A 17052-nucleotide genomic window follows, 5' to 3' on the forward strand; every position below is an offset into this window, starting at 1 on the left:
TTTTTTTTGCGTAAGTGTCTTGGACAGTTCCTGGAACATAGCAGGACCTCAGATGTTTGCTAAATGAACGAACTTAAGAGGTGAGAAGGGGATACTCATTTCAGAATGTTTTTAAAAAGAAACAGAAATTACGGGTGATATTTCCGTTCTTTTCCCCCAGTAGCACTTTAACAAAATGAAAAGCATGTTAATGGGTATTCCTAAAATAAATACAAGAAAGAAATAAAGAAAATACCACACATGAGGATAACTTGAAGGAACTAGTTGCGAATTTCCAAGAACACTTCGCAGGGGACTGGACCATACTCTCTAGCGCAGCTTCTGGCAAAGCCCCGGGAATGGCGCCGGAAGTGGGCGTGGCCCTCCCGCGGCTTTCTGGGACTCGTAGTTCGAGGCCCTAGGCGCTGGCGCAGGGTCAGTATCAAGAATCCTGCGCTTCTAGGTATCGGATTCCACGTGAGAGGTGAGAAAGGCCTGGCAAGCAGCGCAGCCTACGCAGCCGGCTGAGAGGCGTCTGGCGTTTGAATTGTGGGAGTGTCGCCGGGGGAGGCGCTGGGCTGCGGGGGCCCGGAAGCCTGGCGGGTGGCCGTGGGAGGGCGCGCGTCCTGGCGGAGGTGCGATCAAGGGCCGCACGTGGGTCCGCGCGCCGCGGCCGGCGCTGCGTTCCCCAGACCTAGCGGTGATCAACTGAGATCAGGCGGACCCAAGCGCTGAGCCGGCAGTGGCTCCGAGGGGTCCTCCTCTCTACTGCCTGAGCTCCGGCCTTGGCCGGCCTGGGAGCTTCGCAGTTGGCCACACCGGCCTTTTACACGCCGATGACTGCCCTTATTCGAAGGAGGTTTTCGGTGGACTTTAGGGGACCTGGAGGGGCTCCTGGGAGGGCCCAACCCGACCGTCCCCACAGTCCTGTCCTCGCTGAAAAGAGATTGCGTCAGAGCCCCTGCATCCCAGATGGAGTCTGACTTTTCAGGCGTCTGGGGCAGCCGAAATATCTCCGAGAGGCGACACATTCATCCGGAGAGCTACTGCTCTAACTAGAACTTCAGGGCAAATGCTGGGGAAATAGGCACATCTTAGAGCTGCTGGGGGCAGTGGGATTTTCTTGCTTTCATGGGTTTGCGAGGGAGGCTTGGCCTATTTGATCCAAAGCCCCGTGGAGAGAGGTGAGGGAGGCGCCGCTTGAAGAGACAGCAAAAGCATCCCAGGAGAGGGTGTGTAAAGGTAACAGGACCTGATAACATTTTTCCCCCAGCAGTCTTGCTGGACTGGCTAGTCTGTGTCAAGCAAAGTGGACCTGATTTTCACGGCTTTTTCGCTTCCCTTAACTCCACTTTTCCAGGAATCTGTCCTTCCTGAAAGGAGAAAATGACCAAGTTCCAGGTGAGTTGGAGTTTCTCTTCTCTGAGATTGGGAATAGCCTATCTTTTGGGGGAAGGACATCAGCATTAACTGAGTGTGTATCTGGTGTCAGGTCCTATCTTGGTTCTGTGTGCTGTTTTTAACCTTGTCAGACTTCAGCGTGAGACATATAGTGTTTATAAATGTGAGTATAGGAACATGAAGATACTAAGAGCATATAGCTATCAAATGATGTCACCAGGGTCTGCACAATCAGCTGAGTTTAAATTCTACCCCTGTTTTCACTGAACTACCCTGCCTCCTTGAGGTTGACTCACTCCTCAGAGGACTGGGCTATGCTCCTTTATTGAAAGACTTCACACAGCATGTTTGGTCCAGTCTCTGGGAGCATGCCTTTTCCTGCCAGACATTTCACTCACATTGAAAGTCATCCAAAGCTATTACATGCTCAATCCAGTGCTACGTTGTTTCAGGAAAGCAAATAGAATTATAAACTGCAGTGCTTTTCTTCATGAGCATGTGATGTGTGTGGGGAAAAAGTATGCACATTAACAGTAATCATTTATTAAACTTGAGTTAAAGACATGAGAAAATTTGTTACATAACAGCTCAGTAATTACCATGTTACTCCCAGAAATCCTCCTCAACCAGTCTGTACATCAGAATTATCTGTGGTGTTCTTTAAGAATTAAATGTTCCTAAGCAACATTCCCCTAGACCTACTGAAAGGGGAATTTCACTCCTTTTTTTTAAATCTCTTTGATCTTTGTACAATCCAAAGATTTATTGCATTTATTGTGAAGTATTTCTCTGCATACTTGACGTGAGCATCACTAAGGTAGATAGGATGGGTTGCTCATCTTTTGTGTTCTGCTTGTTTTGTTCCCTTTATCAACGTATCTACATTTTAATTGTTACAATGAATTGTTGAATTACCATGTAAGCTTTTTAAAAAAACTTGTCATTTGTCTGCACAAAACCACTTCTAGAAAGCTACCTCAAGACTAACACTTAGTATCATAGAATGTTTGAAAAGAAAGGGATTAGCCAGCCACCAGGGATGCCCCTCTTAAACCTCTGCCTTGGTGCCATCATCTTACAGAGGAGAGCTCTAATTCTGAGGGAGCAGAAGAGAAGTACCATGTGTTTATTGCAGAGAACAGCAAAGTCAGAAGTCAACCCCATGTTTTCTGACTTCATGTTGTTTCTTCTCTGTAACTAAACAGGTCATCACACCAGGATTTATTTGAATAAAATATCAGGCTGGGTTTTTTTTTTTTTATATTAGATGATTTTTTAAAAATTGAAGTATAGTTGATTTACAGTGTTTCAGCGTATAGGCTGGATTTTAAGGGGGAAAAAAAACGAACTAATTCTTAACAGCGCCACCAGCAAGACCATCTTTTTGGTTGGCAAAAACCATCCTCTCATCCACATCCATAGAAAGATACCATGAGTTCTTATAAAAATTAGTTTGTTTAGAGGACAGTAAGCTGCCTCAAAGTATTGAAAGCATGACATCTTTTGTGCCTTGGATATGATTGAGAACTTCAGCAAAGATTGACATAAGAACCTGTGCTCTTTTTTTTTCCCCTTCTATCTCTTCCCTAATGATTATGCACTGTGATGAAGTTGGGGATTGCTAGAACAGTGACATTTTGAGATCCTGGCATATGTTAATAATTTTTTGAATTTAAAAAAAGGACTTCATTCCATCAGTACTTACTGTTTTCTATATACCAGACATCGTCCTTGAGTCTGCTGAAAGGTAGGAGTCCCACTTAACCCTTCTCTTCCTCTGTGACTTTGAATGAGTCACTTTGCAGTTATGAACCTTAGTTTTCTCATCTATAAATTGAGTGCCGAGTTGGAGGATCTTGAGATTTCTCTTTTACTTGTATCATTTCATTATTTTAAATTGTGAATTTATAAATAAATATTTGTCATTTAGATTTTGAGTCAGGTGTGCTGTTTGCTGAGGATTTAAAGATTAGTTGAGTGTGGTCACAGAAGCCAGGTGAAATGTAAGGGGGGAAGGACTCAGGCTGAGCTTGAAGAATTGACAGGACCCCAGTCTGTAAAGCCTTGCAGGCCAGAATGAAGAGTCTGGATTTTACTCCATGTGCATGGAAAAGCCTTTGGAGAGTTTCATGCTTGGCATGGTACGTGTTTTAAAAGATCACCCTCTCTGGTCTGTGGAAGATTCATCATGTGGGGGAACAAAAAAGACAAATTTAGGAGGTTGGTGTAGGTGGAAAGTTAATGACAGCTGGGACTTGTAATGATAATAGTGCAGGCTGGAAAGAAGTGGGTGGCTTCAGATATGTTTTAAAGGCAGAGTTGAGATGACTTGGTGATGAATAAAATGTGAGGAAGTGAGAAGAAAATCAAAAGGACTTCTGGGATTTGGGCTTGAGCAATTTAGTAGGTTGTGTGACACTTGGGGGACAAAAAGGGAAGAGCAGATACTGATGGAGATTGTGGGAGCAAGAATTCTGTTGGGGTGACTTACCTGGTGGTCCAATGGTTAAGACTCCGAACTGCAGAAGCAGGGGGCATGGGTTTATCCCATGTCAGGGAACTAAGATACCTACATGCTATGTGGCACAGCCAAAAGATTAAAAAAAAAAAAATTATGTTGGGGCTTGATATGTTTTAAGTGCCTTTTAGACATCCAAGTGTAGATGTAGGTGAGAAGTTGGAGTCTGGAATTGAGAAGTAAGGTTAGGACTAGATATAAATGTTTGGGAATACCTAAGAGTGTTTTGTGGTTGTGGGTAAATGTGCTATTTTATTTTTTCTAGGAATGTTCAACTACTTAGTTTAGAACAAGAAAGGACATATGATTTATATGACTAGGGGAAAAATTGATATCAGAAGTATACTTTGGCTGAGAGGAAAAAGAGGAAGGATTAAAGGATGATGATCTTGGTAAAACAGATGTGAGGGAGGAAAAAGAGAAGAAAAAATAGGAAGATGTTTTTAAGGTGTGAGTTTTGAGGTAATCTTTCAAAAACAGAGTAATCCAAATAGTGAAATGGCCCTAATTGTGGTTCCTGAGTTTGAAATGAGGCAAAGATCGTTGGCATTAAAGAGATTAAGAAATGTGAGGTTAGCATGTTGGGTAAATCGTTCTCCTGAGTGTTAAGGTTATCAGGATAATAGTAGGAATGGGGCAAAAGGACAGCTCAGCAAGGAAATGAGAAAGGAAAGGTTCTCCATCCAAACTAGACTGAGATCAGCCTGAACCGCACACTTCCTCTGCATCCTTCTCCCCTCTTCCAGTGCTCCCAACCTCACCTTCCTTGCGGGGCATTTGTTCAGATGGTTGTCAGTTGAGGAGGAATGTGCTTAATGTTTTAGGAACCAGTAGCATTCACGGATGCCTCTGTGGACTTCACCAAGAAAGACTGGGGTTGCTGGACTCTGTTCAGAGGAAGCTGCACGGAGCTGTGATTCTGGAGAACTACGGCCCCTTGGTCTCAGTGGTGAGAACATGAACGTGAACACCAGTGCCCTGGAGTCTGCTTCTTCCGTTTTGAATATCCATGGGGCCCCAGGAGCTATAGTTGAGGAATCACTCTCTTAATTTCTTTTTGGCCGCAAAGGATGTTTTTGATTATTCCAAGCAGCTAAAGACCTTTGTGTGTGTATGCTCAGTCATGTCCAGCTTTTTGTGACCCCATGGACTGTAGCTCACCAGGCTCCTCTGTCCGTGGAATTTTCCAGGCAAGAATACTGGAGTGGGTTGTCATTTCCTGCCCCAGGGGATCTTCCTGCCCCAGGGGTCGAACCCATGTCTCTGTCATCTCCTGCCTTGGCAGGTGAGTTCTTCACCACTGCGCCACATGGAAAGCCCGAAAGAACTTTACTTGGTGAGAACTGGAGAATGGTAGCCTTACTTGGAGAATTGTCCAAGAAATCGTACGTGGCCCATCCTTTATAAGCCAGAGTTTGAGACTGCTTTTTTTTTTGTTTTTTTTGGTACAGTCACCCACACCTGTGTGTCTCAGATGTGCTCTCTCAGTTGGAGCAAGTTGAGGATTATAGTATAATGGAGAATTCTCCATGCCCATTACCTTTAATTGCTGATGTAGAGCCTCTAAACTCCCCCCTCGCTTTCAGAGCCTTCCGAGCTCTACTTTTACTACAGAGCATTATTCTCTGCTGCCCCAGGGTCACCCTCCTTTCCAGCTAAGCCTGTTTTCCTGAGGTCCTCCATGCTTCCTTGCTCTGGGGCCCTTGATTACCATGCTCTGGTTTCTTGTTAATTTTGTCTGTTAAGATTTTATTTGAAGTACTTTACATGTGTGAGATCTTCGACCACCCCTCCCATTCAATCTCCTCCTCTTTTCCTTTTTTTTTTTTTTTACTCTTATCTATCTTTGGCTGTGCTGGGTCTTCATTGCTGTGTGCAAGCTTTTCTCTAGTTGCAGAGAGCAGGGACTACTCTTCGTTGTGGTGAGTAGGCTTCTCATTGCCGTGGCTTCTCTTGTTGTGGCGCACAGGCCCAAGAGCACGTGGGCTTCAGTAGTTGTGGTGCATGGCTTAATTGCCCCGTGGCATGTGGAATCTTCCTGGACCAGGGATCAAACCCGTATCACCTGCATTGGTAGGCAGATTCATATCCACTGTACCAAACAAGGAAGTCCTCAATCTTCTTCTTTTCTCAGAACTTTCAATTTATGTCTCACAGGCTCAGACCTGATTACATATTTTTTTGTATACTTTTATTTTAACCCTTAGATCTGCAAGTCTGATTTATTTTCTTTGATTCCAGCCAGGTTTCTGGAGGGAAAGCAATGTATCTAATATGTACATGTGTGTGTGTGAGTCGCTCAGTTGTGTCTGGTGCTTTGCAACCCCAAGGACTATAGCTCTCCAGGCTCCTCTGCCCATGGAATTATCCAGACAAGAATACTGGAGTGGATTGCAGTTCCCTTCTCCAGAGGATCTTCCCAACCTAGGGGTCAAACCCAGGTCTCCCATGTTGCAGGCAGATTCTTTCCAGTCTGAGCCACCAGGGAATCAAGATTTAAAAATTGACTGCTGTGGAGTTTAGCAGCAAAGAAATATGTCTTATAGTCTTGTAAAAGAGACATTATAGTCAACACAGTGTGTTACTGTGAATTCATTAAGTCCTGTGAAGGATGGAGAATTGTGTTCTGAGAGAATGATGGCATGAGATGGGATGAGAGTGATAAATGTATTGTTGAGAGTTTCAAGGAAAGTCTCTGAAGTGATGTTTAAACTGAGACCTAAAGTGTTAATGGGCATCAGACAGGTGACTGAGTAGGGGAAGAATATTCCAGGCAAGAGAATAGTTCACGAGAAGACCCAGACACCTAAAAGAAGGAGTGTGACTAGAATACAGGAAGCATCTGGGAAGAATAGAGTGGGGGTTGACTCATTTGTGGCATTGAGGGCATTGGTAAAAAAAAAAAAATGTGAATTTGTGTTGAGTTCAGTGGGAAGCCATTGGGACAATAAAATGGTATGAACTGATGTACCCAGTATCACTGGGACTGCTTGATAGAGACTGGTTTGCCGAGAGGCAAAAGTAAAGGTAGGATCTATATTTAGAATTCTGATCATTTGCTGTCACAAGCTGTCTGCAGTGAATAAATCTTGTGCAAGTAGCACTCACAACTGTGCCAAGAAATCTGAAGAATAAACCCCCCAAGATGGACTGCTGAGTATATACATTTGTGATTTTGACACATAATTGTTAAAATGTCCTTCTTGAGGGGTGATACCAATTTACATTCAAAAGCAACATGTGTCAGCGGGCTTTGGGTTTTTAACCAGTGTTAACAGGTAGTTTTAATTTTAATTTATTGTATTATGATATACTGCTATTTTTTCAGTTTATCAATATTTGATATTTTGTATTGACTTCATTATTTCCAACATGTCCATCATCCCAAGAGTTTACGTCAGAGTCACATCAATGATTAATACTTACATTGCTTTGACTTCATAACTCTTGTTGCTGCAGAGTCAAATAGTATACATATACAGTTCCTTTTTTTTGTTTTTTCCTTTTCCTACAATTAATTTTTGCTTTTCAAAATATATTTTATTTGAGGTTTTTCCCTTTCCATTCAGTTTCTAGAGCATTTTGGTTGAGTTGGTTAATTACTGTTTTCTTTTATATATCAACACTTGATTCAGCTTGTCTGTTTTATTTATTTCTTAATGTTCACTGCTATTTCTTATATGTCATCTTTTTCTTAATTTAAAAATTTTTACTACAGTACACTGCTGAATAATTGTTTCAGTAATTTTTTAAATCCTGAAAAAGTGTTTAGCCAGTCTACTGATTGACTTGGGTATGAGATAGAAGGCTAATTTTACAGTCAGTTTACTTCCTAAATTAGAAGATATTGCTCATTTATCTTCAGGTATACAATACTGCTGTTCCGTAGTTCACTGTCAATATAATTCTCATTTGTATTTGCACATAACCTGGCTTTGCTGTCTAGATGCTTTTAGCATTTTCTGGGGTTTATTTTTTGAGTTTTTTTTGTTTCGTTGAAGTCTTGAGGTTTCACAGACAATTTTTAACATTTAGTGAGTCCTGACTCCTAAATTCTGAGAAATTTTTTTCCTTGTTATTTCTTTGATCATTTCTTTCTCTTCATTCCACCTCCACTATATTTATCGAACTCCCACAACATAGGCTTTTATCCTTCCATCTGTCTACCTTTACTTTGCATTCCTTGAGTACCCCTCAGTCTTCATTTTAGGTGGATATTCATTTAGCTATTCAACCCATCTAGATTGCAGACCTTAAAATCAGACTGCCTGACAGTAGCTATGACACAAATTACTTGATCATTTTAACCTTGGTTCTTCCAGTGTAGGATGAGTGTCCTAATAGTTTTTCTCACGTAGAATCATACATCTGCTGTCTGAGTGCTCCAGATGAGGACAGTAAATCTTAAATGTTGGATGGCATCACCAACTCAATGGACATGAGTTTAAGCAAACTTTGGGAGATAGTGAAGGACAGGGAAACCTGGCATGCTGCAGTCCTTGGGTCATAAAGAGACAAACACAACTCGGTGTCTGAACAAGTCTCAAATATTATGATTGTCATTGTTTTCAATCTTTTTATTAATGTAGAAAAATTCTAATTATTCTTTATAGCAATGTGTTTATATTTTATTATTAGGTCATAGTTTTTTTAGATGTGATAGCCCCTCAGATTTCTCTGGGATTTTCGTTATGAACCTTTTCAATTCTGTTACCTCTGTTTACTATTCCATGAGTTTGCACCTCCCTTTATTGATGTTAGTTTCTACTTTTTTTGTTTGTTTACTTATGTTTATTGTCTCTCTCTCTTTTTTTTTTTCAGAAGTCTTTTGTTCGCAGCATGATACTGGAGGGTGCCACCCTCAGCTGACGCTCCGTCCTTTTTTGGTGCATCTGTATTCAGCTTACAGGGGACATCTCTGCTGACTGGGCTTGGGATCAATCTAATAAGAACCCAGCTGGTGAGTGATGTAGAACCTTTTTTTGAGATTGCCTCTTAAGGCCAGTATGTTACCTGGGACATGCCCTGCTTCAGTTTCCAGCTCTGGAATGTCCTTCTGGTCAGAAATTCCACCTCACAGATTAGCTTGAGGCTTTATCCTGGGCACATGTGGAGTTGGTTGCTTCTTTTTGTACCTCAGTCCTGTCATTGTGCAGGTTTGGCATTACCTCAACTTACTCTGTGTCTTCAGCCCAAATCATACTATTAGGAGTCCTTCTTTGCAAACAGTTTGTTTTTGAAGCTTTATATGGGGCCACTACCCTTAACCTCCTAGTTTTTCATTTTTTTGTGGGGAAGAGGGTAGTTGGGACAGTGACGCTGCTAATGGCAACAACTAGTCAAGACATTAGAAATGCCCAACGTGATATAATAAACCTATTTCCAGAATAAACCTCTCTTACTTCAGAATAGTTGATTCTGAGCTTGGAATTTTAATTTCTCGGACTTCTTCAGACGTTCTCCTGCTTCTTCAGGAGCCTTTTGCTGTACGTAATTTGAGCTGTGCATTTGTTTTTTGTTTGTTTGTTTGTTTCCCCATTAGACCTCATCCATCTGCACTTTATCACAAGGAGTTCCCTAGTAATTTTATTCTAGTAATGGCAGTCTTTCTTTTTTTTTCCAAGATCATTGTGGATTTTTTTATTTTGGTCATTTCAGTGTAATATAAGGATCTTTACCCTAATTGTTTTGACTAACATACATACTACAGATCTTCCTTAACTTATAGTTGGATTATATCCCCATAAACTGATTGTAAATTGAAAAATACTTTTAAGTCAAAAATGCCTTTAATACACCTAATCTACTGAAAATCATAGCTTAGCCTAACCTGCCTTAAATTTTTATGCTCAGAACATTTACACTGGCCTACAGTTGGGCAACATCATCTAACACAAAGCCTGTTTTATAATAGTGTTGACTATCTCATGCAGTTCATTGAATACTGTACTGAAAGTGAAAGACAGAATGGTTGTAAACGTACTGTCTGGAGCTGCAGCTGCTCCATTGCCCAGCATCATGAGGGAGGTTTGTCCAGCATATTGCTAGCCTAGGAAAAGACCAAAATTCAAAGGCATATCACTGTCACACCACCATAAAGTCGAAAATTTGTAAGTGAAGCTATTGTAAGTCAGGGACCATCTATAGTAAGTCTAAAATCTATATTCCTAGCGCAGTTCTTTCCCAGGAGCTCCAGGTCCACATGTTTTACTTACTGATCAGAATATTCCACCAGCACCACAAATTTAAAAAGTCAGATCCCAAGTTTGTTTTCTGTTCCCCTTCCCTACTCTAGCCTTGGAGATTAAGATCCCCTGACTTATGATATTGTAACCCATACCTAGTCACTCATTCAAGGGACTTGAGAGTCATGCTTGGGGCCTTCTTTCCCTTTTGAGTTTAGTCAGTCATCATGTGATTTAGAACAAATCTCTCCCTTTCTCTCCATTACCATCCTCCTCATCACTCTTCTGATTTGCTACAGCAGCTCTCTCTCTACCTTAAATTCCTGCTCATTTACGATGGTATTTATAATCACAGAGTCAGTCATTTCACTCACAACTGTAATCCTTAGTAGCTTTACATCTCTGAGGGGATCTCTAACTACACACTGAGCCCTTTGTTCTGGCTCTTGTCTTCGTCTCCAGGCATAGTCTACCACTGTTACCTGTTTTATTTCCTTCACAAGCAACTACTTATACTTTTCCAGAACATGTCATATTTTCTCTCCACATTCCACTTTTTTTCCCCTTACATTTGCTCCCAGAAATCTTCCCCAAGGTTTGAGTCAACTGCCCCTCCCTCTGTGTTCCCATGACTAGCTGTGCGTGTATCTGTCCAATAGCACTTACATGGCATTATTGTTGACCTATTTGTCTTTCTTCCCAGTAGATTCTAGCTTATCAAGCAAAAGGATTTGTATTTTCTTCCTTGTATCCCAAGCACTTATTAAAGTCAAGTACTTCATTTTATTTTAATTGACATTTAATTGGTAAAATGGAATGAAATGTTAATTGTGGAATAACAAGGATGTGGGATTCATAGCCTTCTACAAGGCTAGGGTACAAATACTTTTATTGGCAGTACTTAAAAGCAGAGACAAGATTTCTGTCTTGTGTACCCAAGCCTTCTCCCTTCCTGACATTAACCCAAAGGACATGAGTATAAGGACAAGATTGAACTTTTTGCTAGTTACCTTAGGCAGCTCTGAAATCTTGAAGTTTCGTTTGTTATCACTAAATTCCCTTTGTTCCCTAGGAGACTTGAATGAAAATTTTGTGGAAAATGAAGATAAAGTACTTATGTTATCTGTTACCTCAAGAGCTTTCCTGCTGGCAAAATTTTGGACCAGGTGGCTTAGTACAGTAAGGAGGAGTCAGAATTAAATTGTGAATATTCAGAGGGAGGTGTAAGTAACCCTGAACTGGATCTTTCTACTTGTCAGAAGTGGAGAAAAGTCTCTTCTCATATTTCCAGGAACCACAAGCAGTGTGGTGACTCTTCAGAGTGATGATTTAAAAAAACATGGAAAGTGAAGAATATTCATCTTTGAAAGTCCCAATCCAAATGGCCACCCAGTACTCCTCATTCTGTAAGAATGAGCCCCAGGATCCTCAGGAAAGCAAAAGTCTGTTTGTAACTGAAGAAAGCACTGAGAGGAAACTGACAGAGGGAAAAAGTCCTCCCATTGAGCATTGTTCAGAGAACCTTCAAGATAAACTTGTGGCTGATGTAAAAGAAGTGGTCTTGCCATTGTTCAAAGGGGAGACAATCTGCCATATTGGCCAGTTGAAAGAATCCTTGGAGCCCTTTGACTATAACCACAAAGACGTTTGCGGTTGGAAATCCCGGGTGGCCAGTCATCGTTATCAGAGAGCTCATACAGAGGAGAAGTCCTGTAGCCATCAAGACTGTGGGAAAACATGTACCACCAGCCCAGGTGGTCACCCTGGTGAGAAAATCCGCCTTTCAGAGAAAGTGTACAGATGTAGTCAGTGTGGTAGGGACTTCACTGAGCGCTCAGAGCTAGTCCTTCATCAGAGGGACCACACTGAAGAAAAGCCCTACAGATGTGATCAGTGCGGGAAGGGCTTCACAAGGAGCTCGAGTCTCCTCATCCACCGTGAAGTCCACGCAGATGAGAAGCCCTATAAGTGCGATAAGTGTGGGAAGGGCTTCACCAGGAGTTCAAGTCTGCTCATTCATCACTCAGTCCACACAGGTGAGAAGCCTTATAAATGCGACAAGTGCGGGAAGGGCTTTACTCAGAGCTCCAAACTGCATATCCACCAGCGAGTGCACACCGGCGAGAAGCCCTACGAGTGTGGGGAGTGCGGTATGAGCTTCAGTCAGCGCTCCAACCTGCACATCCACCAGCGCATCCACACAGGGGAGAGGCCCTACAAGTGTGGGGAGTGCGGAAAGGGCTTCAGTCAGAGTTCAAACCTTCACATCCACCGCTGTTCACACACGGGGGAGAAGCCTTACCAGTGCTACGAGTGCGGGAAGGGCTTCAGCCAGAGCTCAGACCTCCGCATCCACCTGCGAGTCCACACTGGGGAGAAGCCCTATCACTGCGGCAAATGTGGGAAGGGCTTCAGCCAGAGCTCCAAACTCCTAATCCACCAGAGAGTCCACACTGGAGAGAAGCCCTACGAGTGCAACAAATGTGGGAAGGGCTTCAGCCAGAGCTCCAACCTCCACATCCACCAGCGGGTCCACAGGAAAGATCCCCATTAAATGAGGTCTTCAATCACATGCTCTTACTTCAAAGACTTCAGTATTTCTAACATCACTCTTACTTTCACATTCTCAGGATATAGTAAGAGTTATTCAGATATGTCCCCTCACTGAAAGTCATTCACTTAAGGTATTTAAGTACCAAGCACTTTGTTATGCTACACAGTGAATTGATTATTCTTGTTGCTCAGATGGGTAGAGTGAAAACGTCTGTACTTTGCCATTCAGCCAGTGTTACTAGAGCTACATATCCTACCCAGCATTTCTAAGTGCAAGAACCTTCTATTTGTCTAAGCAGAACGTGTTTCCTTTGTTCACACTCTCTGAGAATCTGGAACTTTGGCTTTCTCCTCAAATCGTGTGCCTTGTGTTTTTCATATTTCCTTCCAGCCCTGAGTAGCCCTCTTTAAATTATGATTGCACAGTATGTTTTAATATTTGCTGTAACCCCCAAAAGTCATTTGCTTTTGCAGCATTGTTACTGAGCCAGACTTGGGTCTTCTTCACCAAGCAGAGTAAAGCCAATCTGTTGACACTGGCTTGTAAAGAAAGGGCACCATTTATTGCAGGGCACCAAAGGAGTCCAAGCAGCTAGTGCTCTTCAGACCCAAACTGATGGCTTTCAGGGAAACATAAGGTGAGGAACAGGGGACTGTGGGGTGCATGATCAGCTCATGGACATTCTTCTCATTGGCTGATGGTGAGGCAATTAGGAGTCAACATCATCAACCTTCTGTTTCTAACCTGTGTGGGATCTGCTTGCTTGTGGGCAGCAAACAATTAACCTCTTACATCTGGTGGCAGTTTCAGTATCTGCAAAACAGCTCAAAGGACATGGCTCAGAATATTATCTGTGTTCTGGAGGAATTACAGGTCCTTGCTTCACTTAATAGCTAAACTATTATTGTTTTGTTTTGCTTGACTTTTCCCCTTTCTTTCTGCATTTTCTCTCTTCTCTGATTAAATTTACACTTTGGAACTTGGGGAAGGCTCGGAGAGTATGTTTTGAGATGACAAGGCTTAAAATATGTACTCTATTACACATAATTCAATTGGGGTGTGGAGCTAGGACACCTCAGAGGGTTAAGGATCATCTCCTAGAAGTTAAAACAAGAGGCTTGTAAAATAGTTGAGAGAAAATTGATTGTTTTTTAGTGAATACATAAGTAAAGCAGAAGTTACTATACAATGAACTAATTGCAACCCTGATTTTCTAAACAATGACTGATTCCCCAAGTGGTACTTAAGAGGCTCCCTAGTCACCTATATTTTAGTTATTCACCAGTGACTAGTATCCATACATGAAAAAATGGTGGGGAAAATATCGATGCAATATTTATTACCTTGAGGAGGTGGGGTTATAACTGGTACATCCTGATCAAAGGTAACCTGAAGCAGTTAACTGGACATGGATAACAGGAAAGTAACATGTTAAATTTAGAGGAAATGTAGCTAACATCTAATAAGAAATGGAGGAAAGTGACAGATTGAGACTTGCTTTCCTTCAAGAGACAATCCCAGAATATTTGACTCCAACTCAGAGGCGCCCACATAAAATGATTAGGGTAGTGACTGAGCATCTGCACTTTGGCACTGCATAATACCCTCACTAGTTTGGAAACCATAAGATGGTATCACAACTGATGTGATTCTGCTTTGGTGATCTCTAGAATTATGAATCCCTCCCAGTTCCTCCTGGTCTCATAAGATTATATGTGAACATCTCTTCTGGATTTGACTCTTGTTTGTCATATATGTCTTCTAATTGGCTGATAGATATAATCTGTTTGGGACTTAGAGCCAAATATGATCGTAAGAATCCATGTGTAGTGAGTCCAGAGAGTAGATCTAAAGTCCAAGTCTCATATGGTTATAAACTAGCCTGTTTTCCAAGTCTCCTTTTATACATACCTTAATTTAGCAATGTTTTTAACTCTGTTTAGCTTTTATTGTTCTCTTTTAAGTGTTAGCTTTCTTAATACAATTGAAATGTGGTCAGAGTAATTGAGAAGCATTGTGCTGATTGTGGTAAGGAACTTTGGAGAAAAAGTCAGAAAAAGGAACTTGGGTGCATGAAAATGCAGGAAAAGGAGCCTTCCTGATGGCTCAGTGATAGAGAATCCGCCTGCCAATGCAGGAGACATAAGTTCAATCCCTGATCTGAAAATATCCCACATGGCTTGGACCAACTAAGCCTGTGCTCTAGAGCCCAGGAGCCCCAACTACTGAGCCCACAACTACTGAAGCCTGCATGCCCCATTGCCTGTGTTCTGTAACAAGAAAAGCCACAGCAAATGAGAAACCTTCAAACTGCAACTAGAGAGTAGCCTCTACTCACTGCAACTAGAGAAAAGCTCACACAGCAAGGAAGACCCAGCACAGCCAAAAATAAACAAGATTATTTTTTTTTAAAAATGCAGGAAGAACAACAGGGCATGTCTCACATTTCATCAAGTCCTAAAGATGCCATAGATTGACAAAGAGAAAACACTTTGTTAATTTTAAAGACATCCCAACTTCAGACATGTGAAAATGAAAAAAAAAACCAGATGTGTTACAAAATGGTTCTTTTTCAGAATTCAGGGGTTGTCCTAAGATTGATCCTTTACTGGTACCTGAACAAAGACCTTTGGAAAATCTCAATAATTGTATTCGATTGATAATTCCATCACAAATTTGGCAAAGAGTCTAGGTTACAGATTAAGTTCTTAAAATTCTTACCTACTCGGTAGGTGCTGTTTACTTTCTATATGGATTGTTTAAGATCTTAAGGTGAAAATACTGGTGAATATATGATCACTACTTGCAGTTACACTTCTAAATTATAATCTTTTAACCCACTGACAGCCAGAGTTAGGGGATAAAAAGAAACAGAGTACTTCCCTGGTGATCCAGTGGTTAAGAATCTGCCCACCAATGCAGGGGACAGGGTTTGATCCCTGGTCTGGGAAGATTCCACATGCTGAGGGGCAGTTAAGCGCATATACCACAACTACTGAAGTCCACTCTCTCTCAACAAGTCCACTCTCTCTCTGCAACAAGAAAAGCCACCACAACGAGAAGCCCATGCACCACAACTAGAGAAAGACTGGGCAGCAACAAAGACCCAGCACAGCCAGGAAGAAATTGGGAAGTTCATCTACAGCTTCATGACCTTTCTTACTGTACTTCTATTGGCAAAAAAGGGTCATGACTGAGCATGAAGGCAAGGTAGGTAATGAGAGCCAGGGAAAGTCCAAAGCAACATGCCCAAAGTAGTTGTGAGAGTAAAACTGGCATTGGAGTGGTACCTGAGAGTAGGTGATACTGACAAGCAGGTTCAAGACATAGAGCTGGGAAAAGCTAATACACAGGGAGTGTGCGGCAGCTGATTGCAGCCGCTACAGAAATCTTTCAGGGTTTGGTCAGCGAAGCAAAAGGGTAAGGGGAAAGGACTAGAAAATGTGCTGTGTTGAACATCTCTCTGGACAGCATTAAAATGCTAGAGATTTTTACATTTATAAAACCACAGCAATGAAGAGAACAAGAGAAAAACCACCAGTACACAGGAGGTCTCGATGAAAATTTGAAATATGAAGGACAACTATTGTATCAGAGCAGAAGCAGGGGCCATTTATACTGCTTACATTAAGGACAAAAAGGAACCAGTTTGGCTGCAGGCTCAGAAATGCATAATACTATAAACATGAGACATGAAAGGGAAAGCAGTGAACTTAATGTTCAGTTGTATTCGAGACATTCCCCTCATTCCAAACACAATTCTCCTCCCCTAACCCATGTGCTCTGTCAACTAGGGACCTACCCTCCAGCAAAGGAGGAGAAATTTCTTCTCTGTAGAAATCAAATGGCCCTTAGGGACAGACCTGCATTCTGCTTTTGTGAGTCCAATAGGAAACAGTTATCTTCTAGCTCCAATACATTTATAACAGAGCTTCAAAATGCATGAAATAAACACAAAATTGAAATAGCTGTAGGCAAATTATCAATCTCAACACTTGGGTAATTGATAGCACAAATGGACAGAAAATCAGGTAAGATACATAAGATTATCAACTAACTTGATTAACATTTATAGAATACTCCAACAACAGCATAATACACATTCTTTCCAAGTGCACATGTTATGGGCAAAAAAAAAGTTGCAAACAATTTAAAAGAATGGAAATCATACAAGATACATTGACCAGAATATAATTGAATTAGAAATTACTAACAGATATCTATAGAGTCACCAAACATTTGGAAGTTACTGACTTCTAAATAAGCCATGGGATAAAGAGAAAATAACAATGAAAATCTAAAAATATTTTGAATGAATATAACAATGTGTGGGGTGTGGCTAAAGTAGCATAAAATTTTATTAATTATGCCAATAAATCCAACAACTTAGTTGAAACAGAAAAAGTTGTTGAAAG

At 41.5% G+C, this 17052-nt stretch overlaps 1 protein-coding gene across 5 annotated transcripts; it reads left to right on the plus strand.

Annotated features, from left to right (window-relative positions):
• The first annotated feature begins 396 nt into the window (after window positions 1–396).
• ZNF239 (zinc finger protein 239) lies at window positions 397–13620 on the plus strand. Of its 5 annotated transcripts, none has more exons than XM_061162057.1 (5): window positions 398–463; window positions 1340–1380; window positions 4723–4847; window positions 8720–8858; window positions 11156–13620. In XM_061162057.1, exon 5 carries the CDS (start codon window positions 11423–11425, stop codon window positions 12635–12637), a length of 1215 nt encoding a protein of 404 aa, XP_061018040.1. In that variant the 5' UTR covers window positions 398–463; window positions 1340–1380; window positions 4723–4847; window positions 8720–8858; window positions 11156–11422; the 3' UTR covers window positions 12638–13620. The 5 variants fall into 5 exon arrangements, with proteins under 5 accessions (XP_061018042.1, XP_061018040.1, XP_061018041.1 ...); XM_061162058.1 differs by lacking the exon at window positions 398–463 and adding an exon at window positions 1103–1221; XM_061162059.1 differs by lacking the exon at window positions 4723–4847 and having other exon boundaries at window positions 397–463.
• Window positions 13621–17052: the final 3432 nt, after the last annotated feature.

The sequence above is a fragment of the Dama dama genome, chromosome 15 (genome assembly GCF_033118175.1).
Source record: "Dama dama isolate Ldn47 chromosome 15, ASM3311817v1, whole genome shotgun sequence".
NCBI classification, from domain to species: domain Eukaryota; kingdom Metazoa; phylum Chordata; class Mammalia; order Artiodactyla; family Cervidae; genus Dama; species Dama dama.